This window comes from Clarias gariepinus, chromosome 8, assembly GCF_024256425.1.
Source record: "Clarias gariepinus isolate MV-2021 ecotype Netherlands chromosome 8, CGAR_prim_01v2, whole genome shotgun sequence".
Lineage (NCBI taxonomy): Eukaryota > Metazoa > Chordata > Actinopteri > Siluriformes > Clariidae > Clarias > Clarias gariepinus.
In genome coordinates this window covers 1,392,861-1,420,000 of record NC_071107.1, presented here as the reverse complement: position 1 = coordinate 1,420,000, position 27,140 = coordinate 1,392,861, and the positions used below count along the sequence as shown (strand labels likewise).

General features: G+C 39.1%; 2 protein-coding genes across 2 annotated transcripts in view; both read left to right on the top strand.

Moving 5' to 3' along the window:
• The window catches only part of tbc1d9 (TBC1 domain family, member 9 (with GRAM domain)), a 39,923-nt gene extending 31,330 nt beyond the window's left edge, over positions 1-8,593 (top strand). Inside the window, exons 13-22 of the mRNA XM_053501927.1 lie at positions 1-186; positions 1,647-1,776; positions 1,891-1,989; positions 2,628-2,696; positions 4,187-4,427; positions 5,075-5,140; positions 5,453-5,539; positions 6,000-6,062; positions 6,650-6,753; positions 7,680-8,593. The exon at positions 1-186 is cut by the window's left edge and continues 100 nt beyond it. Coding sequence (XP_053357902.1) covers positions 1-186; positions 1,647-1,776; positions 1,891-1,989; positions 2,628-2,696; positions 4,187-4,427; positions 5,075-5,140; positions 5,453-5,539; positions 6,000-6,062; positions 6,650-6,753; positions 7,680-8,396 — 1,762 coding nt within the window. The 3' untranslated portion in view covers positions 8,397-8,593. The remainder of the gene's footprint in view (positions 187-1,646; positions 1,777-1,890; positions 1,990-2,627; positions 2,697-4,186; positions 4,428-5,074; positions 5,141-5,452; positions 5,540-5,999; positions 6,063-6,649; positions 6,754-7,679) is intronic.
• Positions 8,594-17,525: 8,932 nt separating this feature from the next.
• ucp1 (uncoupling protein 1) lies at positions 17,526-25,465 on the top strand. Its single transcript, XM_053501306.1, has 7 exons — positions 17,526-17,604; positions 18,546-18,679; positions 19,775-19,982; positions 21,061-21,258; positions 21,895-21,996; positions 23,908-24,088; positions 24,817-25,465. The coding sequence occupies exons 2-7, from the start codon at positions 18,554-18,556 to the stop codon at positions 24,929-24,931; spliced, it is 930 nt and encodes a 309-aa protein (XP_053357281.1). The 5' UTR covers positions 17,526-17,604; positions 18,546-18,553; the 3' UTR covers positions 24,932-25,465.
• Positions 25,466-27,140: the final 1,675 nt, after the last annotated feature.

The following is a 27,140-nucleotide window of genomic DNA, read 5'->3' as shown; positions in this document are numbered from 1 at the left end:
CCTGTCCTGGTTCCTCACCCTCTTCCTGTCCGTCATGCCCTTCGAGAGCGCCGTGGTGGTCGTCGACTGCTTCTTCTTCGAGGGCATTAAGCTGATCTTTCAGCTGGCGCTGTCCGTCCTCGACGCCAACATCCACCAGCTGCTCAACTGCAAGGACGACGGAGAAGCCATGACGGTGCTCGGCAGGTCAGGGCACAGAGGCGCTAATGCGCTAAGGCGTCCGTGCAGCAGAGTAGAATCTGATGATCGATTGGTTTGATTTTTGGAATCAGGGGTTAGGATTAGGATTAGCCCTAACCCTTAATTGTTTTTTCTTAAAGTGAAAATTCATAAGGAGGGGCATTTGTATACCGAGGTACTACTGTACTATGCAGAAAAAAAAGGTATAGCGCAAGAAAGTCAAAAAGGCAGTATTTAATGAAACAATGTCAGTATTTGGCAGAGCATTGCTTTGATGACGCTAAAGTCTGATGTACAGTTTTGTAAGGAAATTAGCTACCACTGTACATTTTACTGAACATCCTGCCGAACCTCACACTCGGTGGCGAAGACTTTGACCTCCTTCTTCTTTGCATGCAAAAGTCTTCATCAAGCAACTTCATGACGATATCGCTAAACAAATGCCCCTAACGCAAATTTTGCCAATTTTTTTTTTACACAATATAAAATAATATACCAATGAGCACCAGAAAAGAAAATACCAGACAACCGAAATTTACCAAAATATTTAATTGGAGCTAAGACGCACCTCATGGTAATATATCTAAAAGAAAATGAAACAGAGAGGTAACGTTACAACACTAAGAGATGCGTGACGTGAGATACACACTCTGTGTGTGGGAAGCTGTTGGGTCCCGTGGTTGAGACCATGGATGTGCTCGGACGCTGCGCAGATGGATGGTAATCGCCATTAAAGGGGGTCAGTGTACAGTAACTCAGGGGTCAAGGCATCGGAAGGTCTCAGGTTCAAACTCCACGACAACCAGGTTTCCACTGTTGGGCCCTTGAGCGAGGCCCTTAACCCCTTAACTGTAAATGGAGATTAATGCTCTGAATTAAGGTTAAATTTACGCTGTTTTAAGGAAGTTATTCTCACTTTCATAAACAAACTTGTCCTGACGGTGGACGTCATCACCAACAATCATCTAATGTTAGGGTTCCTGCCGGGTAGCTTAAGTTTCTCCATAGTACTAAAGTGTAACAATAATACTGAGTAGTTGGTAAAACACTAACAGAGTAATAACAACAGTTTAAATGCTTTAACTCCTATTATTATTTTATATAAATACCAGGTTTATAGTTAAGTACTCTTTATCAGTTTCAATATCAATTATTATATTATTGTTTCCATCGAAATGACTTGAAGAAGCACTAAATAAAGGCTAATTATTTAATTTTTGAAAGGAGTCTCCATTGTCGGTGTTTTGTAACAGTCAGAGATTTATGATTTAACTTCACGAGAAAGTAACAGATGAGACGGTTTTATAGCCGTTTTAACAATTAACGAGATGAAGAACAAACCTGTTTTTTTTTAAGTAATTTTCAAGAGTTGTTTCCTAGAACAGCGTGACACAGAACGTTTTATTTCTAACCTGCATCATCATACTATGTATGCATACTAAGCTTGTGTGTGTGTGTGTGTGTAGGTATCTAGACAGTGTTAGCAATAAGGACAGCACTTTGCCCCCGATCCCACACCTGCACTCTCTGCTCACTGACGATGGAGAGCCTCACCCTGAGGTGGACATCTTTAAATTGGTGCGCAGCTCCTACGAGGTACAGCATGAAAATATCCGCCTTTATGTGTTGCATCATTTCACTCAGGTTCATCAGACACAGATCATTTTTTTCTTCGGGTAATTAATTCACACTATCTCGTACCGTGTGCAGAAATTCGGCTCTATTCGGGCGGATGTGATCGAACAGATGCGCTTCAAGCAGAGACTGAGGGTCATCCAGACCATAGAGGATACGACTAAACGCAACGTGGTAATCACACAGTCCATGCACACATCACGACAAGCTGGCTTATTGTTCATCAATGAAATCTCTACAACTGTACGTGTGAATCGATTAAACATTTTATTAACTGTGCAGCTAAAACTACTCTATGTTTCAATGTCCGGGAGCACAATCACAAAAAAAGGTCTGTCCTGTAAAGCTGTCCTCGTGGTGAATAATCCTAATTTGGGAAGATCCTCAACAAACAGTCCTCAGAGTTCGCAGTCCAATACAGTGGAAAACAGCTCTGAGACAAAATGGTGTCCGGGATTCCCCTCGCGATTTAAAGACACAGCGGCAATATACTTACATTTAATGTGTGAGATTCATTTCCTTAGGCGTGATTATGTTTTTGGCCACATGATGGCAGTGTGGTGAAAGAGGACAGAGATCTAGTTAAGTGGATCAGTGTATATTTTCGTGTGTGACATAAGGTGTAAAAGGCTCACTTTGCCAAACTTAAGAACAAATCTGACTTACGAACATGCTCCAGGAGCGGAACTCGATCAGGACGACCTGTATGTTTTTGCATTATACATGTCCATTATAGTCACTTCCACATCATTCCTCTCCTTGTTTTTCCTTCCCCTTTTCACTTTTCTTCTTATTTCTTTCCTCTCCTCCAGGTTCGCACTATAGTAACAGAGACGGCGTTCAGCATGGATGAGCTGGAGGAGCTTTACACATTATTTAAGGTAGGTTACAGTCAGCTGACTCAGTAATTACAGTAATTAAAAGCCCCCCCCCAAACACCTACATTTTTACCTTTTGTCACTTTGTTCTTATAAGACAAACATTTGACTCTGTTTGAGAATGCAGGAAATGTCAAACCACTAATCAAATTTCTTTAGAAAATGCGAAGTTGCATTAATTAATTAATCACTTTGCAAATACTGACACAGCGAGACCCTGGCATGAATTGAATCCGTTCCGGAGGCAAACTCTTAAGGTGGAAATGTTGTGTTGTGAAACGCATTGTGCCATAGGAAATAATGTAAATACAGTTAATCCGTTCCAGCCACACAAGAATAATACCAATATTACTAATTTCCAACACTATAATCATATTTTTGCATATAAAAACAATCAAAAACATTTAGAAAAGGCATGAAAAAAAGTAAAATATAAAATAAATAGACATTAAACCTCACTTAATCTTAATTTATGATTCCTCTTGGCACCAGCCCCAGTTCGACCTTTAAGAACCAAACTGAGAGCAGCTCTCTTTTCTTCTTGCTGCCATTAATTCTAACATTATTGGGACCTGGTGCTGCGTCTTCACTAAATTGTGCACACAATGGAAAAAAAAATAATTATGTAAAATCGCTATTTATCACATTGTGTGTGTGTGTGTATGGAAATTCTGTCCATGTTGTTTTTAAAAAAAATAATAAGAATTATGCAACTTTCTTTTATGTTCGGTAACACTTTGGACAGTTTTTACTCAAACTCCAGTACTTTTAGTGTTAAAATCTTCTAAATCTTTTGAAACTGTGACTTTTTTCGTTTTTGTTTGTTTTTGACCGGAAGCGTAAATACTGCTTACATTAAAGCACACGCTCTTATAATAATGTCAGTTATTAGATGTATAAAGTGCAGTCTAAAGAAATGAATAAATGAATTGAAAATGAATTAAATCAAAATGAATGAAACAGATTTAATGTTGAATAGATTAAAAAAGTTAAACATTTAAAGATATTCGCTCTGTACGCGGCGATATAACATTATGGACTTGTTAATATTTGCATGCAGGCAATTAAAATCTGGTGCAGTTATTTAATGGAACTTGCCAGCTGTAATGTGAAGCAATTAAGGAGGCATAATTAGTGTGTGTGTGTGTGTGTGTGTGTGTGTGTGTGTGTGTGTGTGTGTAGTCTTTATGTTTAAAGAGGCTTTCAGTCGGAGCAGGACCTCAGTAAAATAAGCCCCAGTTCGACCTCTTCACTGTGCTCTAGTTATTAAGCAGCACACACACACACACACACACACACACACACCATCACAAGTCTATCTGGCTTGTCTAGTGAGATTTATAGCTTCTCCAGTGCAGTTAACTCGGCACAATAGCGCACAGTATTACTGATAACACTCCACCGCTGGACAAACCCCTCCGTCTCCTTCTGCACTGTGCTTTTATTTCTGGGATTTGTTTCACACGCGCTTCCTCCTCTGTGGATCCCTCCAGGCTGAACACCTGACCAGCTGTTACTGGGGCGGAACGAGTAACCCGATGGACCGTCATGACCCGAGTCTCCCCTATCTGGAGCAGTACCGCATGGACCTGGAGCAGTTTAAAGGCCTGTTCTTGGTGCTCTTCCCCTGGGCCAGCGGCGCGCACACTGACGGCCTCGCCATCCGCTTCTTCCGGCTGCTGGACCAGAACGCGGACGCGCTCATCAACTTCCGGGAGTTCATTAATGGCCTCGGTGAGTGCAGTGTGTGTGTGTGTGGTCATAAGTCTGTGAGCGTGACTAGTTATATAGCCTGAAAGATTATTTCCAATGTTAATTCCACAATTTTTTAGTTATTTTTTTGGAATGCTTGCTGGCCCGATACAGAAGGCTCCCAGTTAAATGGTGTCCATTTCAAATTGTCACCAACAGGACTTTTTATGGTCACTGGGAGAAGTGTAGGGGGGGTTGCATCAATTTTATACATAAAACATTATACATAATTCATGAGCAGCAGAGGAAGCAAACTGTATGTCAGCATTTATCACTTTGTTTACCTGCGTGGTTCGGCTGTTTTGCTTCTTTACATGCATCATTTCTCATCAGTGATTTCTCGAAATCCATGAAAAAAGTGAAACCTCCCTTTGCTTCTCTATATAATCCCCTGCTACACTAATGCACTTCTCCCAGTGTTTACTTAACTAGTGCTTGGACACCATCAAGGTAGAACGTTGTCCCATAAACCGACTGCCTACTTCATGTCTGAAACGCCGGCCTCCCAGGAACTCCTTTAATTAGAAATGTCCTGGAGTGAGGTCAGAACTGTATAATTTAACGCAGTGTGTCCTGGGACTGAAGTATGTTCGGCGTGTTTATGTGAAGTGTTCTGTTCTGTCTTATAGGTGTCCTGTGTCATGGGGACCTGACTGAGAAACTCAAACTCCTCTACAAGATGCACATACTGCCAGGTAAAAACTCTCTCTCTCTCTCTCGCTCTCTCTTTGGAATTATTAATGATCCTCTAATGGTACATAATAAACGCTACATTTACTTTCTAAACATTTCTAGGAAACTAATCAGCGATGGCGTTGCTCGCACATTTCTCTAAACACGTAATTATTTTTTCCCTGCGTCTCCTCTTATACGCTATAGTCCCCTCCTCCCTGTCCCAGCTTGTAGGACAAATTCTGTTCTCGCCCGGCTCACACGGCGCTGCTCAGACTTCAGGGAGTTCACATCAAACGGCAGAAACTCACATTAATTCTCGTCTCTTCTCTCAGATCTACATCATGAGCAGGAAGAGCCGGATTCGGCTTTTGAGGCTACGCAGTACTTCTTTGAGGACATGACTCCTGAGACTTCGAATGGTACACACACACACACACACACACACACACACACACAGAATACTAAACTGACAGTGCTGTAACTTCATACATTCTGTGTGTAGAAACTGTTTGCTCTCTCGAGTTTATTCAAAAGACGGATATTTGTCTGTTCGTCCATGTATCTGTCTTTATTTTCTTCCTGTTTGATGGGTTTCCTCTGGGTTCTCTGGTTTCCTCCCACAGTCCAAAGTCTTGCGGAATAGGTCACTTAGCGTTCCTAAATAGTCCGTAGTGTGTGTGTGTGTGAGTGTGTGTCTCGTGATGGACACCTTGCATCTTGAGTCCCCTGGCATTAGGCTCCAGGTCTCCCATGACTCAGTACAGGATAAACAGTATAGAGAATGGAGTGAGTGTGTAAGAGTGTACTGACGTACGCTCAGATACAAATACTGAACTGTTGGTATTTGAGTTGACCCGACTCGTGTTCTCTAACACACAGTCGCTAAGAAGAGGACTGAGAAAGATGACGGATTTGTGCGAGTCACGTTCAAGAACGAAAAAGGTAGAACACACACACACACACACACACACACACACACACATCAAGTGCTTCCCTCACACCTTCATGGTTTTGCTTGCAGATTTTTCTTCCTCTTCTGAGTGCGGTAGTTATCGCCCTCTGGTGGTCCGTAAACACACTTTCCGTATTTAAAACTGCGTTGCTTTAATAATCGATTGTTTGTTAAACTTTACTCTTTATTGCAGTTATAAATGTTAGGAACAAATTTGTTGCTTGTTCATGTCTAGACGCCTCCCATACGTGCTGAATAAATAAATTAAAAAAAAAAAAAAAACATATTAAGGCAAAGGTGTGCATATTTGGAGATGGAAGTTCTATGGCTCGATCAGTTATGGCTGTGGGTTACCAGGTTACTGATTAGATGGTTGAGGGTTCGAGCCCCAGCACCACCATGCTTTCACAGTTAAGCCCTACAGTACAGTAAAACCTCTTCCATGTCTGTTTGATCGTTTCTAAACCCTCACCCCGTCACTGCAGGGTTTAAACTTTAATGAGATCCCCATGACGTGCAGCTAATGATTTATAAAATGTAATCAGTCTCGGTGTCAATTTCTTTTCATGGCTTCCAGTGAAGAAAATGCAGACGCAGGATTATCGTACGTACCTGCGGCTGTGGAACCAGGAGAGCAAGTCTAAAACCGAGAGCATGAAGGATCTCCCGAAACTCAACCAGGTACACAGATAGCAGGCTTTAATTCCAAACCATGTGCACAACTTTCTTATTTCCTTCTTACTTTTTTTTATTTGTTCCTGTTTCTTTATTTTCCTTTTTTCTTTTTTTCTTTCGCTCCCTTTCTTTCTTTTTTCCTTCTTTCTTTCTCTTTCTTTCTTTTTTCTTTCATTTGTTCCTGTTTCTCATTTCCTTTCTTTCTTTCTTTCTTTCGCTCCCTTTCTTTCTTTTTTCATTCTTTCTTTTTCTTTCTTTCTTTTTTCTTTCATTTGTTCCTGTTTTTTATTTTCTTTCTTTCTTTCTTTCTTTCGGTCTTTCCCTCTCTTTTCTTTCTTTCTCCCCCTTTCTTTCCTTCTTTCTCTTTCTCTTTTTTACTTTGTTTGTTTCTTTCATTTGTTCCTGTTTCTCATTTCCTCTCTTTCTCTCCATCTTTCTTTCTTTCTTTCCTTCTTTCTTTCTTTTTTTATTTATTTATTTATTTCCCCCTTTTGTTCTAGTTTCCTCTCTCCCTCTCTATTTCTACCTTTATCATTCCTTCATCCTTCTTCTTCCTCTTTCTCTTTTTATTCCATTAATGTCTTCCTCGTCATCTCATCTCTTTCTCTCCTGTTCTCTCATCCCTTCCTTCTCTCTCACACGTTCTCCTCTTTCTTTTCCTTTCAATCTCATTTCCTTCCTCTGCTCCCTCCACTCTCCTCCTCTCCTTTCTATTCTTCTCTTCCTGTCTTGTCACATCTCCATCACTCCTTTCTCTTCTCATTCTTTCATCTCACACTCACATCGTCACTTTCATTTCTCCCCGTTTCCTCTCGTATTTCTTGTCTTCTCTCGTCCTTATTTTATCACTCTGCTCTTCGTACTTTCATGAATCGCCTCTTTCCATCCCTCCTCAATGTCTCACCCTGTTGTTTCTTCACTCCGTCCCTCAGGGTCAGTTCATCGAGCTGTGTAAGACGCTGTATAATATGTTCAGCGAGGACGTTAACGAGCAGGAGCTGTACCACGCCACAGCCACGGTGACCAGCCTACTGCTGGAGATGGGCGAGGTGGGAAAGCTGTTCAGCAGCCCCTCGAGTAAGGAAGACGACGCAGACGACGAGGAGGACGACGACGAGGACGAGGAGCAGACCACCATAAGACACAGGAAGCAGCAGAGGACACGGGAGGATTCGTTAAACCGCTCGGTCGGTGAAAAGCTTCCCACCACGCCGGCAGTGGCGGCGGCGGCAGCGCCCATGGAGGACATCAAACTGGACGAATCGCCCAAAGACACGGGCGCGTCCTCGGCCATGCTCGTCTCCGACGACGAGACCAAAGACGACACATCGGTGTCCTCGTACTCGGTCCTGAGCGCCGGCTCGCACGAGATGGACGAGAAGCTTCAGTGCGAGGACATCGCTGAGGACACTGTCCTGGTGCGCAGTGGTGCAGGAGGAGACGCGATCACGCACAGCACGAGTATCGATAAGGACTGGGCCATAACTTTTGAGCAGTTCCTGGCCTCGGTGCTCACCGAACAAGCGCTGGTGCGCTACTTTGAGAAACCCGTGGACATCGTGGCGCGCATCGCGAACGCTAAGAACGTGCGTAAGGGCGGCCAGACGCACACGTCCGTCAGCGATTACGAAATCTCGCTCTCGGGATAAAACCCAGACGTCTGTATTTTACTCGAAAAGTTTACGCCGATGTTACAGACATGCACAAAGTGGGAACACAGGAACAAGCATTACATCATCTAACGACAAACGAACAAACAAAATCTGTATTTCAAACTGATCTCCAAAGCCACGTTTAAAGATCTTCGTACAGTTTGCACACGCCACCATCTCCAGTTCTGTTTTTTTTTTCTTAACCTCTTTAAATTCTGTATATTTCTCGGAGAGACTGAATATTTTAGAAAGGAAGCGAGTGGCTCTCGGCTGCGTATTTTCTCTAATGTGAATTCATCCTGAAGATTCTGGACCAGAAGGACGATGAAGGATCCTCGCTCTTTGAAGCAGAACTAAACAGATTCTCATCTTTTTAAATAAAAAAAAAAGGTAAAACAAAAAAACAAACGGTGGGAAGGACTTGCGTACATATTATTATATGCTTGGTGTAGTTTATGGAGTCTATGGAGTAATAATGTTGCTATTTAACATGACGTAATGCTACAGGTAGGCCGTGTATCGTCGTGCCGCGTCTATACTGATGGCCTTTTCAGGGAGTGACCGACAGACCGGTCCTTGTCTTTTGAGATGCGGAAGGAACTCGGTTGAGTAGTTTTAAAGGAACTCTTCGCTCTGAACACGCTGCTTTTCCAAAGCGTTCCCAAGCGACGGCGTTCCTTTAGCGATGCAGCGATACTGTATATTTTGAATGTAGGAGGTATAAGAAGCCATGAGACTGAGACTAAAGGCAGAGAAAGAGGACTGGTTTTCCTGCTGTAAAGACTAAGCATGACCGATCTGTCTCTGATTCGACTCTCTTCCCTTTTGAAAATCACTACACTAATACTTCAGCGTCTACAGTTTAACGCAGCGTCTCCTAATTTGACGAGCAGTGCGCTGGATAGAGCGCCTGCAGCTTGGAAAGTGTTGAAGAGGAAGCAGTCCAGGATTCATTATCTATCCATCTATTGCTGTCTATGATTTTTGTTTGTTTGTTTGTTTGTTTGTTTCTGGCACCTGCACTATGAGTTTCTTTCTCCGCTGTAAGCCACGTAATGATGTACTGTATTTCACTATAGGAGACATGATGATCGAATTCTTTTACATCTACATACACGACCTTTTCTGAAAGCTTTACACTTCTTTATTCTCCTCCTTTTCCTCTGTTTCCTTCCTCTACATTACACGCATGTGGCATGACCGTCCACTTTCATGTTTTTTTGTTTTGTTGTTTTTTTAAAAAAAAAAAAATAATTTTAATGCTGCTGTTTTTAGTAGTTTCTCTGTGAGTTGTTTTAAGTGTTCTGTAAAGAAGTGCTCCAAATAATTAAAAATTACAAAAGAATACTATGCTACCTATAGAAAAGTGTGCGACCTGTTTTTTTGTTTGTTTGTTTGTTTGTTTATTTGTTGTTGTTTTTTTTTATCTGAGGGTTTCGGCCCGTGCATGCCTCAGGATTGTCCTGCCGAAGTTCTACACTAATCTAAAAGACGTGATCTTGAAACCTTAAAAAAATTATGCAAGAAATGTATTTAAAAAGTATTAGAAAAGTTTGTGTTTTGGGGAAATCATGAACAGAGCCCGGCTTGATGAGGGTCAGCATGGAGCAGAGTTACTCCAACCACCAGGACGTTGACTCTTTTTCGATAACGCTGCAGATATTGACTTATTTTTATTAATTTAATCAAGAGTTACATTTAATATTCTGGAGCATCCGCATCATTGTATTTCCTGTAATCACTGGATGTTATAACAGCTATAATTTGTCATGTTACCGAAAAAGAAACCAAAGAAAAACAAAGCTTTCTGTCCTGGAGCTCATCACAGAAGCGTACACACCCATCGCAGGGTACAAACACATACACATGAGATTTGAACCTACACAACCCTGGATGTGTAAGGAAAGGATGATAACCAATAAGCCATCCTGCTGCCTATTTTTAAGGATTATCATTATTAAAGGGGATGTAGATTACATGTAGATACATGGTGTGTTCAAGTCAAACCAGGACGTTTGATTGTAGAGAATAACAGAACACAGTCCTAAGATCAAAAACTTCTCTGTATAATAAAAACAGAATGCAATGAAGTGGAAGTTTCAAATTTCAATATTTTATTTAGCATAGGATTTAGAAAACATATCAAATGTTGAAAGTGAGACATTTTGAAATGCCATGCCAAATATTAGCTTATTTTGGATTTCATGAGACATTCACATTCCGAAAAAGTTGTGACAGGGAGCAATGAGAAGCCAGAGAAGTTAAATATACATATAAGAATCAGCTGGAGGACCGATTTGCAACTTATTGGGTCAATTGGCAACATGATTGGGTATAAAAGAGCCTCTCAGAGTGGCAGTGTCTCTCACAAGTCAAGATGGGCAGAGGATCACCAATTCCTCCAATTCTGCAACAAAAAATTTGGCGCAATATCAGAAAGAAGTTTCTTAGAGAAAAATGCACTCTCTCTGCAAAGAGTTTGAAGTTATCAGCATCTACAGTGCATAATATCATCCAAAGATTCAGAGAATCTGAAACAATCTCTGTGGGTAAGGGTCAAGGCCGGAAGACCATATTGGTTGCCCGTAAACTTAGACGGCACTGCATCACATGCAGGAATGCTTCTGTAATGGAAACTCTATAGGTCAAAAAAGAAGCCATATCTAAACATGATCCAATGCACAGGCGTTTTCTCTGGGCCAAGGCTCATTTAAAATGGACTGCGGTCAGACAAATCAAAATTTGAAGTTTTTTTTGGGAAACTGGGACGTCATGTCATCTGGACTAAAGAGGCCAAGGACAACCCAAGTTGTTATCAGCGCTCCGCTCAGAAGCCTGCATCTCTGATGGTATGCGGTTGAATAAGTGTGTGTGGCATGGGGAGCTTACACATCTGAAAAGGCACCATCAATGCTGAAAGGTATATCCAAGTTCAAGAACAACATATGCTCCCATCCAGGCATCGTCTCTTTCAGGGAAGACCTTGCATTTTCCAACATGACAATGCCAGACCACATACTGCATCAATTACAACATCATGGCTGCGTAGGAGAAGGATCCGGGTACTGAAATGGCCAGCCTGCAGTCCAGATCTTTCACCCATAGAAAACGTTGGGCACATCATAAAGAGGAAGATGCGACAAAGAAGACTTGAGACAGTTGAACGACTAGAAGCCTGTATTAGACAAAAATGGGGAAACATTCCTATTCCTAAACTTGAGCAACTTGTCTTCTCAGTCCCCAGACGTTTGCAGACTGTTATAAAAAAAAGGGGGGATTCCACACGGAGGTAAACATGGCCTTGTTCCTTTTTTCTTTCTTTCTGATTTTCTTCCTAATTTAGTCGTGTCCAATTCCTCCCCGTCACTGGAGGGCTCCCACATTAAGGCTACTACTACCACTCAGTCAGGAGAGCCGAAGACTATCACGTGTTTCCCCTTAACCACGTGACGCCAGCCAACTGCATCTTTTCAAACTGCTCACTCATGCACCGTTGGGGGCGGAGTAACACACTCGGAGGAAAGCGCTATACGCTCTTTCCACGTGCGTGAGCTTACAGACACCCCTGATTGGCTGTAGAGCCGTGATTAATGTGGGAGCGCTAAGTGCCTCTATAGTATATAGTATATAGTGTCTCACAACATTAAGTACACATTTCACCAACATACAGATCCTCTAACAAAAACTCAACATGCAGAATTTATTGTCGAAATAATTGCCAACAAACCTCAGTGAACATGTCAAAACCGTGTCCAAAGTTTCAATATTCTGTGTTAGCACCGTCGTTATCTATCACGGCCTTAATCCTCCTGGGCTTGGAATTAACCCGAGCTGCACATGTTGTCGCTGGTTTCCTCTTCCACTCCTCTTAGTGACATCATGGAGCTGCTGGATGTCAGACACACGGCGCTTCACCACCTTCCGCTTGAGGACGTCCCCCAGGTGCTCAATAGGGTTCAGGCCTGGAGACAAATACACGAACACTGTATGATGAATAGGACATGTAACTTTGCATGGTTAAAGGTATACAGCCTTCATCACTTAGTGTGTACTCACTTTTGTCGCCAGCTGCAGTATTTTGACAATAATGGCGTAATGTTGAGTTCTTTGCAGAGGACAGTAAATCTGTACTTATACAAGCTGCACACTGATCCAAGTTTCATTTCTATAGCACTGTCCTTTGAGAAAATATACTGAAATGTTTGCTAAAATTAGAGAGGTGTAAGAGAGCACTGGAGGATTACAAACCGTCAAGTAAATCTGAGCTGTTACCCAACAGCAATATGCAAAACAGCTGGAGAGCCAAAACGCATGAAAGCTGTAACTGCAAGCCAGGGTTATTATTCCACCAAATACTGATTTCTTAATGCTACTTAGCCAAAGCATTAACACAAATTTGTTTACAAATTATGTGCGTTTTATATATATGCAATAATATATATATAATCTTAATAAATAGTGATCTTTGCTCATTATTTTAAAGGAGGCATAGCGAGAGAGTCGATTCTCTGATTCTCTTCCATCGCACTCAGTCGATGATGCAGGTCCGGGTGTTGGTCTGCTCATCCAATCAGGACAGTCGAGCTGCCTCGAGCCCTTTCTCATTGTCTACTGGGTCACTTTGTATTTACCTTTCTCATGTTTAACCGGTACACTCGGAGCACTGACTGGCACTGAAGTTGACACCGTGTTCTTGAACTCCTGGGAATTTGCCTTTCTTTTCCCCTAATGATTATGTCATAACAGACCTCAGATCAGTTTATCACATGTTTTTAACACGTCTTTATCACTGTGTCTCCTTATTGCATTAGTACAGTATGTACTCTGTATGTATGTCTCTCTCTACACTGGGGTTGCCGAGTCAGCAGCGCTCAAGCCGAGTGGGTTAGATTTTACCCTCAGTACAGAGTGTTTTATTTACAGGCTGGCGCTCACTGTAGTCGACGTTCCGACTGAGCATTTTTAGCACTTAAGTGAGTTTTATTTGAAGCAGCATGTTACCATGGCAGCAGGAAATATTACTAAAATTAAAAACTAAAGTAAACACATACTGTATAAATGGGTCCAACGGGTTTGAGTATATAATCAAGAACATGTCTTTATATAAAAAATCATTATATAAAAAAAGTAAAAAAAAATAATCTGCTGATGTTTAATGTAATCAGTGATATTATTATTATTATTATTATTATTATTATTATTATTATTATTATTTGAGGTTGAAGCCCACGTACATGTCTGTGTGTCTCTCTGTACAGCAGAGCTCTCTGTCTAACTTATTAATACAAAGAAATCACATTCTGTAAGGGTTGAGTATCTGACGCCTTGTTTACACTAAATGCCCTCCCTAATATAAATAATTAGAAAATAAGATGATTAAATTAAATCCGGCACAACATATTTATAACATAATTTTTTTTTCATATTTTTTAACATAATTGATTTTAGCGCATAACACTTCGCTCTCAGTTCAGGTATTTTACACGGCCTCATCTTGGACTGCTGTGGATATGTTCGCTCTAACGACCCGTGTTTCATCTCATAGTGGCGCTTCATATTAATTCTTGTTATTATATATATATATATATTTATTTTTATTTTTATTTTTTATTTTTTGTCTAAAATTTAAGCTTCAGTGACACTGAAATGTATGTAATTATTCGTAAATGCATAGCTAACACAATACCAATAAAAGGTGTGTTCAGGTTAAACACAGCTCTGAGTGTAATTATTTCTCCATATAACTAGGCCTCTTAGTTAGCTAGCTTGGTTTTTCTCTTAATTTATGTTGTAAATTTATGTTACATGTAGCACCTTGGTCCTGGAGGTTTCACTGTCTATTAACTGTATATGGTTGAAGTGACAATAAAGCCTACTTGAACTTGAACTTGATATAATCCCCTGCTACACTACTGCACTTATCCCAATGTTTCACGTGTGTTTGGAAAGTGTTCTCAGCACGCCGGACTGTCTGTCTGATCTACGTCTGAAACCCTGGTCTCCCAGGAACACTTTTTTCATGACCCTAACATGTGGAAATGGCTTGGAGCGAGGTCAGGACTGTACTGGGGATGGGGCAATAACTCCCAGTAGGTTTGCACTGGCCTAATGTTTTACTATTGCTTAGGGTTTCATCAGCGCATCGTGCTTGATCTCTACTTTAAATATTAATCAGTTTTACACTGAAATCTCATGCTGAGATGGTGCAAAGCACCATTCTGTTTGGCAGTGTGTCTTTGTCTAACATCTGTTTTTATTGTTGTTTGTTAGATCTTACCAGGATGTGCTTACTTTTCCCAAGTTCATGTTCCTGCTTCGAGTCTTGATGTCAGTTGTTTTGTTTGTTCGTGTTGAGTCTGCACTTGAATCTTCTTTAACGTGACTCTCTGACAGAATGCCAGACTGGAAAACGAAAATATCCAGTGCTTTTGGGCCCTGGAGAACCTGAGACGGCCCAACTGGCTCAGCTCTCAATTGGACAAACTTAAACTGGGGCTCCCACGAAGAAAGTTTTTGGATTTTATGTCTACCTTTGCAGGTAGATGTAGTAATTTCCAACGTAGTGCAACTAGTTCATGTTCCTGCTTTGAGTCTCGATGTTGTTTGTTCGAGCCTGCCCCTGCAGCAGGTTCACGGTATAGCTCTAACATAATTACATGGCAAATATCCTATAGCAAAGATGCCTTTCAGGGCCATCAAATAAACTCTTGCAACAGTGAGGAGACCCTACGTGAGCTGGGCACATTTTTACGTAGTCGCTCCGTTGAGAAAACATGCAGTGAAGCAAGAACGTTATCTGTCTCCTGATGAACTTCAGTCACAGACGTCACTAGGTGTCCTCTGTCTGAACCAGGCTGCAGACTGGTATTAACAGGTTTACATCCTTCGTGCATTCAGAGGAAGATAACTTGGCTATCATAAGTGTTAGTTATCATCAAGATATCATGAAATAGTAAATTAATTCAGTTACACATTCACATTTATACAAGACCTTTATATCTGTAGACATCATTCCTAATTCCTAGATTGCTTGTTACACCAAAAAACACCAAAAAATTGTGGACACCTGTGCTTGTTCCAGTTAATTAAGTGCAGTAAACATATTTTCAAGGAACCAGTTTGTGATAGTTTTAATTCCTGTGGCCATGGTGCATTATCCATGTGCTCATAAAGGGATGAACACATTTAAACCATGCACAATTGGTTTTAAAGGGCCCAAAGTGTGCCAAGAAAATCTCCCCACAACATTACACCGGCAGCACCGGCCTGAAGCGCTGACACACGGCAGGATAGATCCATGCTTTCACGCTGTTTACGCCAAATTCTGACCTAAATGTTGCAGCAGAAATCGAGACTCATCAGATCAGGTGCTCCAAGGTTTGACGTGTTGTGGTTTCAGAGACGCTTTTCAGCAGACCTAGCTACTTCTGCTCTGTAAAGCTTCATAAAGGGTCTAATCTGAGGTTCTGGTTGTTAATTGGTGATTTCCGAGGCTGGTGACTCTGAATGAACTTCTCCTCTGCAGCAGAGGTCAGTTTTGGTCTTGTTTTCCTGGGAAGGTCTTCATGAGAGACAGTTTCATCATGGAGCTTGATGGGTGGTGGCACGGTGGTGTAGTGGTTAGCACTGTTGCCTTGCACCTCCAGGGGCCGAGTTTGATTCCCGGCCAGGCTCGATTCCCGTCTCTGTGTGCATGGAGTTTGCATGTTCTCCCTGTGTTAGGTGGGTTTTCCTCCCACAGTCTGAAGATATGCAGGTTAGGCTAATTGGCGTTCCCATAGTGTGTGTGTTTGCCCTGCCTTGTGCCCTAAGTCTCCTGGGATAGGCTCCAGGTCCCCGCGACCCTGAATACAGGATAAAGAGGTATAGAAGATGAGTAAATGAGCTTGATGGGTTTTGCAAAATACTGTTCTAGCAAGAACTTTTCTTGTCTTGGATTAACAACTGTTATTGTTGTTGTTACATAATTACCTAATTCCATAAGTGTTATTTCATAGGTTTGAAATCTCTAGTATTGTTGTAGAATGTAAAATCACTAAACAAAATCAAAGAAATTTGCAAGTGATTCCAGACTTTTGAGCAGTAGTGTACTGTATGCCAATAATAATGATGCTGTGAGCAGATCGGTAGTAGTAACTTTTACTAGTAAAGTAAAAGGATCGAAGGATTTCTCTAATGATGGAAACTTTAAAGCACTTTTGTACAGTAAGTCGCTTTGGATAAGAGCGTCTGACAAATGCCTAAATGTACACTTAAAAAAATTCTGTCTATATTTATAAATTGTCTAGAAGTGTCACCAATGTTTATTTATTTATTCATTTTACTTTGTAAAATTCAGTTTTCAGCAAACTTATTCTACTGGAAGAGACGATTATTAAGGTTGTCTTGAGGCAGACATGTACATGGGCTGCGAGCTATAATAATAATAATAATAATAATAATAATAACACTAATTACATTAAATCTGATCAGATTCTTTTTAGCTTTAACCTTTTAACTGTTTCTACAAACTCTACTAACGCTAGTATACAATAAAAGAAGCACCAGATACTCACACCACTTATAATATCAACACTCTTATGATGTGGACTTGATAATAATATGCGATAAACATCACTCCACTGGATGTCCAATCACCTCGTCCAAGTCCAGAGTGCTTGGCCTGAATGCTGAGCGCTGATTGGCTGACGGCTCGGGCGAGCCTCCTGCCCTGTTGGAAATCGGGTCAATCAGAGTAATTTAGTGAATAAACAGGATAACCTGTAGCTTTTGTAGAACTTTTAGTACAGTAAGTGTCTGTTTTGACAGAGTGTAAAGCAAACACCTTATTAAAAATCTCTCTAAAGTTAAACGTTTTAGTAATAAACCATAGTAGAGCAAAAGATAATAAAAAAGTGAAACACCTACAGTACAGATTCCTAGAGAAAGCAGTTTTAAAGCTTTCGTATCTTTTATGAAATGTGTGTGTGTGTGTGTGTGTGTGTGTGTGTGTGCTGAAGTGGACATTGACACTCTGTTTGTGGTTGGACTTTGAGTTTTAGTCATGACTGCAGGGAAACGCCTCTCCAAGTGTCTGCAGAAATGATGGATTATATAAAGACAGACAGATTAATGTTTCTTTCTCAGGATTTAATCCAAGCCGTCTGCTTCGGACACAGAACCACCCCGATCTCAGAAGGGATTCCCCGAGGACTAGCTTGAAAATGTAAGTAACACCTTTTTCCAGATGATCATTACTCACTCAGAGAACTTTTCCTTAATATGGATTCGATCTGGGATTAAATCTTACACCATTACATCATTTAACATTTAGTCTAGTTAGGAATTTTACTGAAACAGATGAGTTTTTTAAATAAAATGTGAAATGAATCCCAGATTCCCGAATACAGTAAGTTCTACATGCACCGTTTGGAGATGTTTAATTGCAATGATACTGTACTTACTATTAAAACAAATTCATTATTCATTAAATTTGTTCTAAATGTTTGCTTTGAGAAACTTAAATACTTATATATATTATATTATAACTTATATATATATGCATAATAATTTAATTTTATCTTAACATCTTTTTTTAAAGTTATGATGTAAATAATTTAATTGGGGCATTAAATTAGCATTAGTATGCTCCTAAGTATTATATATATATATATATATATATATATATATAGTATTTTAAAGGTTTTATCCCTGATATTCTCTTGATTTTTAGATTGAGTGAATATATACTGTACATTAGTTCTATATGTTACACTGTAGAAATACATGATTAAACTCATTTTATTTAAAGTAAGGTAGCTGTAGGTTTACTCTGTTAGTGGACCATTTAGATTATTTAAAAATATATAATAAAAAAACTTGAAAATAATAGCATTTTCTGCTGACGCCTGCTAGTAGAAAAGTAAAACGATCTAGAAGTTAGGTAGATAGTCTTTCTATAAGAATAAAAATGTTTCTATTGTTAAATTCTTTACTTTCTTTAATGTCTGTTACAAGTCCACCATTGTTTAGTATTTAGTATCAATATTGTTGTATTGTGTTATCATTCCTCAAAAAATATAATTGGATACATTTTTTTGTCCCCTAACTAAGCACTTAGTGACTCTTTCTCTCTCTTTGTGTGTGTGTGTGTGTGTGTGTGTGTAGCTGTGATCATGGTAGGACTGAAGCCATCTGATATTCCTCCTCCTCTGGGAGTGAAGGTACTGAGCGCGGGTACAGCCGCCTGCATCGCCGACCTCGTCACCTTCCCTCTGGACACAGCTAAAGTCCGGCTACAGGTACGCACACACATACACACACACGCGCACACGCACACACACACACACACAGTCCAGTGCTCTAAATCACTGTCTAGTTTAAACATGATCCTCTTACACTTACTAAAATGCACTTGAACACTGATATGACATTTGAACCTTCTGAACCTCATTCGATTAACACTGCATTGTTTGTGTGTCAGGGTTCATCTGTCTCAGGTTAAACGCTGACTGATAGACTAGTTCTAAGATACTTAGATAGGTCATGTTCTCTGTTCTCCTTGTGACTGCAGTTTCCTTCCACTTTGTAAAAACATGTTGACCTACACTGTGTTTACTCTTCGCACCCAGTCTCAGGATTTATCCTTGTCTCCCCTTAACAGGGTAAAAATAATGTTTACTAAAGACAGATGAATGACTAAAACATTATCCACATTAAACATTTTTAAGAAAAAAACACAAAAAAATAACTACAATATGCATATATATGAATATCACACCTGATATTCAGAAAAAGCGAGATATAACTTCGTTCAGTTTGATTAATAATCCCTTGCACCTCCAGGGTCTGGGTTCGATTCCCAGCCAGGCTCTATTCCCTCTGTGTGCATGTTCTCCTCGTGCTTGGTGGGTTTACTCCATGGACTCTGGTTTCCTCCCACAGTCCAAAGATATGTAGATTGGGTTAATTGGCGTTCCCAGATTGCCCATAGTGTGTTAATGAGGGTGTGTATGTGTGTGTGCCCTGTGATGGATCGGCGCCCTATCCAGGGTGTACCCCGCCTTGTGCTCTAAGTCTCCTGGGATAGGCTCCAGGTCCCCGTGACCCTGAATACAGGATAAAGCCGTATAGAAGATGAGTGAGTTAATGCTGGTGTAGGATTTATCAGCTGACACAGTGGATTCAGGCGTTATCTCTAATAAATCAAAAAATATTAAGCCTCAAAAGATTTATAAGAAGTTTTAAAAGAATCAATCAATCTGGAGACACATGTTCTGTCCCTGTGCAGCTACAGTACTGTACATTCAGCATGCTACTTTCTAACTCGCCGTCATTTCTCATGAGATTTTCCCCAGAAACGCTCTGATTTCTGCTCTGATCTGTTTTGTGTTCAGATCCAGGGTGAGAAGGCAGCAGTAGAAGCAACTAAGAACATCCGTTATCGTGGTGTGTTTGGGACGATCAGCACCATGGTGAGGACTGAGGGGCCGCGCTCGCTCTATAACGGCCTGGTGGCCGGCCTGCAGAGACAGATGGCCTTCGCCTCCATACGAATCGGGCTCTACGACAACGTCAAGAGTTTTTACACAGGAGGGAAAGACAGTGAGTTAGATTTAATACCGCACTTTAAGTTTCATTTATTTATATATACATCCATCTATTTCACCTTTCTCATCTTTTTTCTTCGACCTTTCCTTTTGTTTGGGTTATTAAACAGTACCTATTTTTACTGTTGAATTTTTACAGTTTATATTTATTTACAGATATTTTATACAGAAAAAGCTAAATCCTTCCTTAAATTACTAAACAGACTAATTCCATTTATAATAATTCCAACAGTTTTTATTTATGTTATTTTGTATTTCCACTGATCTTTTTTTAAAAAAAAAACTTTATTTATTTTTGTTTTTATCTTTTTTTTTTATTCCCATGGGGAATAAGTTGAATAAAAGGGCTAGCTAGTGTTCCATGCACAAAGCTGTGTAAAAGTCTTAGGCTATAAGTCTGTATTTTATCTTTAGTACAAATTTTATATGTGTTTATTATGTCTCCATTATTATATACAAAACCTTTTAATATTTCCAAACATAACTTAAAAAAATTATAAACAAATAACATTACAGAAGAATATTTTCCTGCCTGTAAAGAAAACAACTTATTACATCATACCAGTTTTCAGATGGAAACAAACAAACAAACAAGCAAACAAACAAAAACTAATGTAGGCTCCTGGGTTTTGCTTAGAAATAGAAAGGTATGTTTGGAAATAGTGAATGGTTTTGGACATAAAAATACAGACATGTAACATAAATGTACATAACAAACATGTACTTTAAACATAAACATAACAAAAATGTACTTTACATACAGTTTATTTTTGGTTAAAAATAACAATTTGAACTACAGATAATACAGTGCCTAAGACTTTTGCACAGTACTGTATATTATAGATAATAAATATGTGCACAGGAAGGAATAAACAAACTCCATTAGTTAAAAGAAAAATTTTATTATTCATGTTTTTTTATATTATGGCAAATTTTATTTCTGTTCAATATTTTTTTTTTAATAGTCAATGGTTACATTTTCCCACCACATAGATAACTTGGCACCCGATAAAGTGTTTTTTTATAAACCAGGGTCTTTGAGTTTAATTTGAGCCCTATTGTTTTATCTACAGACCCTAACGTAGGTATCCGTATCCTGGCCGGCTGCACCACCGGGGCGATGGCGGTGACCGTGGCTCAGCCCACAGATGTGGTGAAGGTGCGCTTCCAGGCCCAGATGAACCTGCACGGAGTCGCTCGCCGCTACAATGGGACCATGCAGGCGTACAGGCAGATCTTCCTCCTGGAGGGCCTGCGCGGACTCTGGAAAGGTCTGTGGATGTTAGTTCATGATGCACAGAACATGTGTAACAGTACATATTTTCTCACACACTTCGGATTCTGTAAAGCTTGTAGTTAAAAGTTCTGATCAAGTAAAAATGTATTGAATTGAAATGCGTTTATGTAACAATGACAAAATTCTAACAACAAGAGTTCAATCAATCCTGGTTCTGAAGTTGCTGCAGAGCAGTTTTCCTAAGTTGGTTTTCATAATTTATCATGTTATTTACAATTCCTTCCTCATGTGATTTATTTTTTGGAAGCCTAAAAATCACGGACAAAATTTAAACTCACTTCCTTTTACTGAGAATGGAAGGATAAACCTGTTTACTCGAAATTCGCCAATGAAAGTCTAAAGGTGGCTGTTTAACGTGTAATATGTTACTATAAAACAGCACACAAAGTCAAACCTGCAACAGGTTGACAATAAAAATAAAGGATTAGATTTAGGATGAGACTTGTAAACTGTCCTTTAAAATTTTTTTTTTTTTTGCCATTTTCTCCTTCAAAAGCAGATTAGATGGTATCAGCTCAGAATTAGATCAGTTGAAGTGTGTACTCAAGATTAATCGATCACCCTAATGCAATATTCTAATAATGCATTTTATTAACTTTAACATTAACAGGAACGCTACCCAACATCACCAGGAATGCCTTGGTCAACTGCACCGAGCTCGTCTCTTATGATCTTATCAAAGAAGCCATTCTTGGACACAAGCTGATGTCAGGTACGTTTGCTTAAAAACCTAATTCATTTAAAATGCTGAGAAGGCATAGGTTAACAACACATAATATAAAACTGATACGGAATTATTAGTAACTCAGCATATTTCAAGCGCTGGTCGGAAATCAGATTAACCTTCAAACCTGCCCTCACAAACAACAATGCATCCGATTCCAGTCGAGGCCAGTTTATTAGACCAAAATCCAAAATCCAACCACGGCATCTGTTTACGCCTAACGCCGATTGGTCAGAATGCGCACACCTCCCGTCCTCTATGCAGCCTGCTGATAAAAATCTCTTGACTGATTATTTTCTAATAAAGAACATCTCGTGAGACGTCCTGTACACGACCCTTAGTGCTCCATTCAGCAGACATTTAAATAACTCCATGTCCGAGGCCAAGCATCAAGCAGTTCAGTTTATAAGGCGATGCTTATCACTGGGACTTTGTTCCGTACATTATAATTCTGATCAATTAAAATCGAGGTTGCATAACGATAGGAGAGTAAAGTTGGCTTAAAATAGCTTCCAGTCATCCATCTCTTGCAGGCATTTAAAATTTAGATTCATATTTACAAATTAAAATCTATAATTTACACATATTTCTGGCAACACTGATCAGAATACACATTAAATAATAAAAAAAACCCACTTGTACATGCAAAACATCTAATTAATAAAAGAAAAAAATAAGCAAAATGAAAGTAAAATTACTTTTAAAATTAAAATTAATTTTAAAATAACTTTTAAAGGGTACAGTAGGTGTCTCACTAAAGGACAAAGCATGGTTGTAGATGATAATGGTCGATGCAGACTATGCGGAATACGTGCCAGGTATTGCTGAATGCTGATAGGACCGGGCCAAAGGTGTGACAAGAGTTCAAAAGCACTGTGTTCTGTCTTATCAGCTTCACAGAATCACACTGTTGCGCAGCCTGTTAGATTATATAACAGCACATGGAGAAATCCAAGAATGCACTTTCTATTTATTAATGTTCGCCAAATAAGGATGAGACGCCGACAGCGTGCGCGTCAGCACATGGCAAATGTTCAGCGATAGTCAGCGCTAATGTGCTACAGTCACAGGAAAGAACATGACATGGATAAAAATAAAAACTGCTTTGAAGACCGTGCATTTTTAATCCTGTTGAATGGTGATTTTTTTTTTTTTTTAAAACAAAAAAGTTGTCTATAAATAAAAAGAAAAAAAAAGGGAATAATAACTAAGGCAAGGTTTCGCGCGGCCTGCGTTAGCATTACAGGCTTTTGTTATTTTACGTCTTCAATACATAGATTTTTTGCTGCATATTTGTTAAAGATTTTGCAAAGGTACGTGTTTTCTGAGAACGTAATCTCCTAAAAGTGTTTAGTCAATAACATGTTTTTAGAGTTTAGTGTATTTTTTTTTAACCCAACAAACACACACACAAAGCTAAAACACATGCAGTTTAACAGAATCTACCGTAAAGTCTTACAGCGTCAACTACAAACGACAGTCAGCAAAAAAAAAAAAGGTCCATTGCAGTCAGAGTTCAGATCATACCGGTCTTGTTTTAGCCAACTACACTATATTGCCAAAAGTATTGGCTCACCTGCCTTCACATGCATATGAACTTGAGTAACATCCAACTCTTAATCCATGGTGTTTAATATGATGTTGGCTCCGCCAAATACACTACATAACCAAAAGTGTACCAATGAGCAACACACATCTGTATGTTGCATAGTTTAAATACTGACATAAAAGCTCCTGAAATTCACATCTGTCTTTCTAACAGCCTTTATTTCACCTGATTGATCTTTAAATATTTAAAAATAATTTTTCAGAAAATGTGCTTCAACCTATTCGCTATGTACAGGATATATATTTTTAACATTTCCGATTCTGTATTTTACGCCGTACGCTCCATTCCAGATAACCTGCCGTGTCACTTCGTCTCTGCGTTCGGCGCCGGCTTCATCACCACGGTCATCGCCTCGCCCGTGGATGTGGTGAAGACTCGATACATGAACTCTCCTCCCGGTCAGTACAACAGCGCCATCCACTGTGCCTGGACCATGATGACCAAAGAAGGACCAACGGCCTTTTACAAAGGGTAAGATCAACCTTCACACTGATATTATTGATATTAAAATTGGTGTAAACTTCTAGAAGCATATGACCTGTAAAAACTGTTGAAATACAAAATTAATGATTTTTTTGTTTTTCCCCCAAATTGCAATTACAAAGTGTTTTTTGGTTAAATTCTCCAAAGTAAACACAGCTCACATTAAGTGGCCATTAAACATAGAAAGCTATATTATTGCTTTTTGCAATAATTATTGTTAAAATTCTGTAGTGTCTGTAACCATGTCAAATTCATGTTGCAATATCTTCAACATTTTAATTTTGCATTTTAGAATAAAACACTTTTTCAGGTTCATGTGAAATATAAACTGACCGAGTTTCACATGAGTGACAGTTAAGATCGTTGAAAGATTTGAATTTAAAAAAGTAACCGACATTAAAACATGAAAGGGAATGAAATTGTATTTTAGCAAATGTGTTTCTTTTTATCTGACTAATGGATCAAAAGACAAGAAGCATTAAGGATTATGAAAAATGTTGTTATATGATCTTATGTAAAAAATTAACTTTTTCACCTGAGGGAAGACACTTCTTAGCACCGATACCATGTTTTTTTGGCCGGAGGCAATTTGATATTCAGTCACTTAATGCTATTGTAGTTATGCAGTGGAGCTTTAAAGCTAATATAATTGTTCTGTATAAATTTTCTCTTGTGATATTTCTGTCGTTTGAACATTTCTGTGCACTTCGTTCCAGATTCGTGCCTTCGTTCCTCAGACTGGGATCCTGGAACGTCGTCATGTTTGTGTCCTTCGAGCAGCTGAAGAGAGCCATGATGGCCTCCAAAAAGAGGATGGAAGCCCCGATATAGAGTAAATGAATAAAAGACTGCTGCTCCTACAGTCTGTTGAACGCACTGACTCACTCACTCACTGAACGAGCTGCCATTGGTTGATTGACACGAATCAGCAGAAGCAGCCGGCCGAGTATTTAATTTATTAACCCTAACTAAAGGAGGAGAGGAAGAAGAATGGACGCTCACCCTAAGCTTTATTCTGTACAGCGATTTTGAGAGGGATGTAAACGTAGCCAGTTTATGTTTATTGCATTGTAATAACGATCATTTCTCTCAGAGTCTGTTTCGTGTGTAATGATGCTTTATAACGTACAGATCCGATGCTGTTGTGGCAGATGACGAATAGATGACGATAAGCCACGTTCTGCACTTTGACTAAACTACTCAAACATAAAATGTGGCTTTAAGACACAACACTGTCTGTACACCATCTTTGTTTTTATAATTATTATTATTATTATAAATAATATTAAACGAATCCGTTGTTTTGTAAAAAAAAAAAGGATGATGTGTTTTTAATTTATGTAGAAATGTTTACTGTATGTTTACTCACCACTTGAAAATATTCTAAAATAAATATATATATTTAGCTAAAATTAAAAGCTCGTTTTTATTTCACTTACGCACACTCCATAGCTAAACACCCATCTCAACCACATTTTTAAGTTATATTTTAAAATTATATATGGAAATACTGAATAAACATATATAATAATATTGGTAAAGCATATAATATGGTGCCTAAGACTTTTGCACAGTATCGTATAAGTCGGATTTAATAATCTACTTTAAAAATAATCTACTAATGCGCTACTGTCTCAATGTAAACAAACACCTGCACCTATAGATATTAATTAGAAAAGATAAAGTGAATATTTTTACTGGGATTAGTTCATATTTTCACTAAAATAACAGCGCTGAAGTGGTATAAGTGAATTGTAACACGCTGAAGTCGTTTTAAGACAAAACTTCATCTTTATCCTTTTATCTACTTTTTCCATTTCTCATCTGTGATTCACTCTCCGATTACTGAACAGGGAGTGTATTTGTCTGACCACCAAAAAAAGGACAACTTAGTGTAAACAAGGCGTAAGATACTCAACCTTACAGAATGTGATTTCTCTGTATTAATAAGTTAGACAGAAAGTTCTGCGGCACAGAAAGACAGAGACACGTACGTGGGCTTCAACCTCAAATAATAATATCATCACTGATTACATTGAACCACTAGTTTATTTATTAACATTAGCTGTGCAAAGCAACAGTAATACAGAGAGAATTAACCCTGTTCGCTAATCAAAGAAATAGTTTGGCCAGAAAAATCTGAATTGAAATGTCCAGCTAAGAGCATGATTATTGTTTTAGTCCAAAGTCATTTGTAATTCACCGTATTATTGAACCTTATAATTTACAAATGAGTCGACACACATCCAGTGGGGTGTGGGGAGTGGGGGAGATCCAAGCCAATCTGCCGGACTTACAATCAATCCCTGATACTTCCTTAAGAGATGTTCTTCAGATATACGTCCATGCTTAATAAGAGGCTTTTAATTCTACATTTTTCTAATAATTAAAAAAAAAGACGTATTAAATCAAAGTTAGAAATTCAATTTGGGGACGTCACACCACACACAGTAATGGGACTGATCATAGCGATCATTAAAGCCATTTTTTTGCATTCGGATATTTGGAAATGCTCCTCAGCTCATGTACAGTCATGTGAAAAAATTAGGACACCCTTTGAAAGCATGTGGTTTTTTGTAACATTTTTAATAAATGGTTATTTCATCTCCGTTTCAACAATACAGAGAGATTAAAGTAATCCAACTAAACAAAGAAAACTGAAGAAAAGTCTTTTCAAGATCTTCTGTAAATGTCATTCTACAAAAATGCCTATTCTAACTGAGGAAAAAGATAGGACACCCTCACATGTATTCCCTCTTAAATTGGCTCAGATCTCACACAGGTATATCACACCAGGTGCACATAATTAGTAGATCGTTACTCTGCATGTTGAATGAGGCTTGCCCTATTTAAACCTCAGACATTTAGTTTGGTGTGCTCCTGACTGTTGAAGTGAGAGTGAGCACCATGGTGAGAACAAAAGAGCTGTCAGAGGACTTCAGAAAAAAGATTGTAGCAGCCTATGAGTCTGGGAAGGGATTTAAAAAGATCTCAAAAGATTTTGAAATCAGCCATTCCACTGTCCGGAAGATAGTCTACA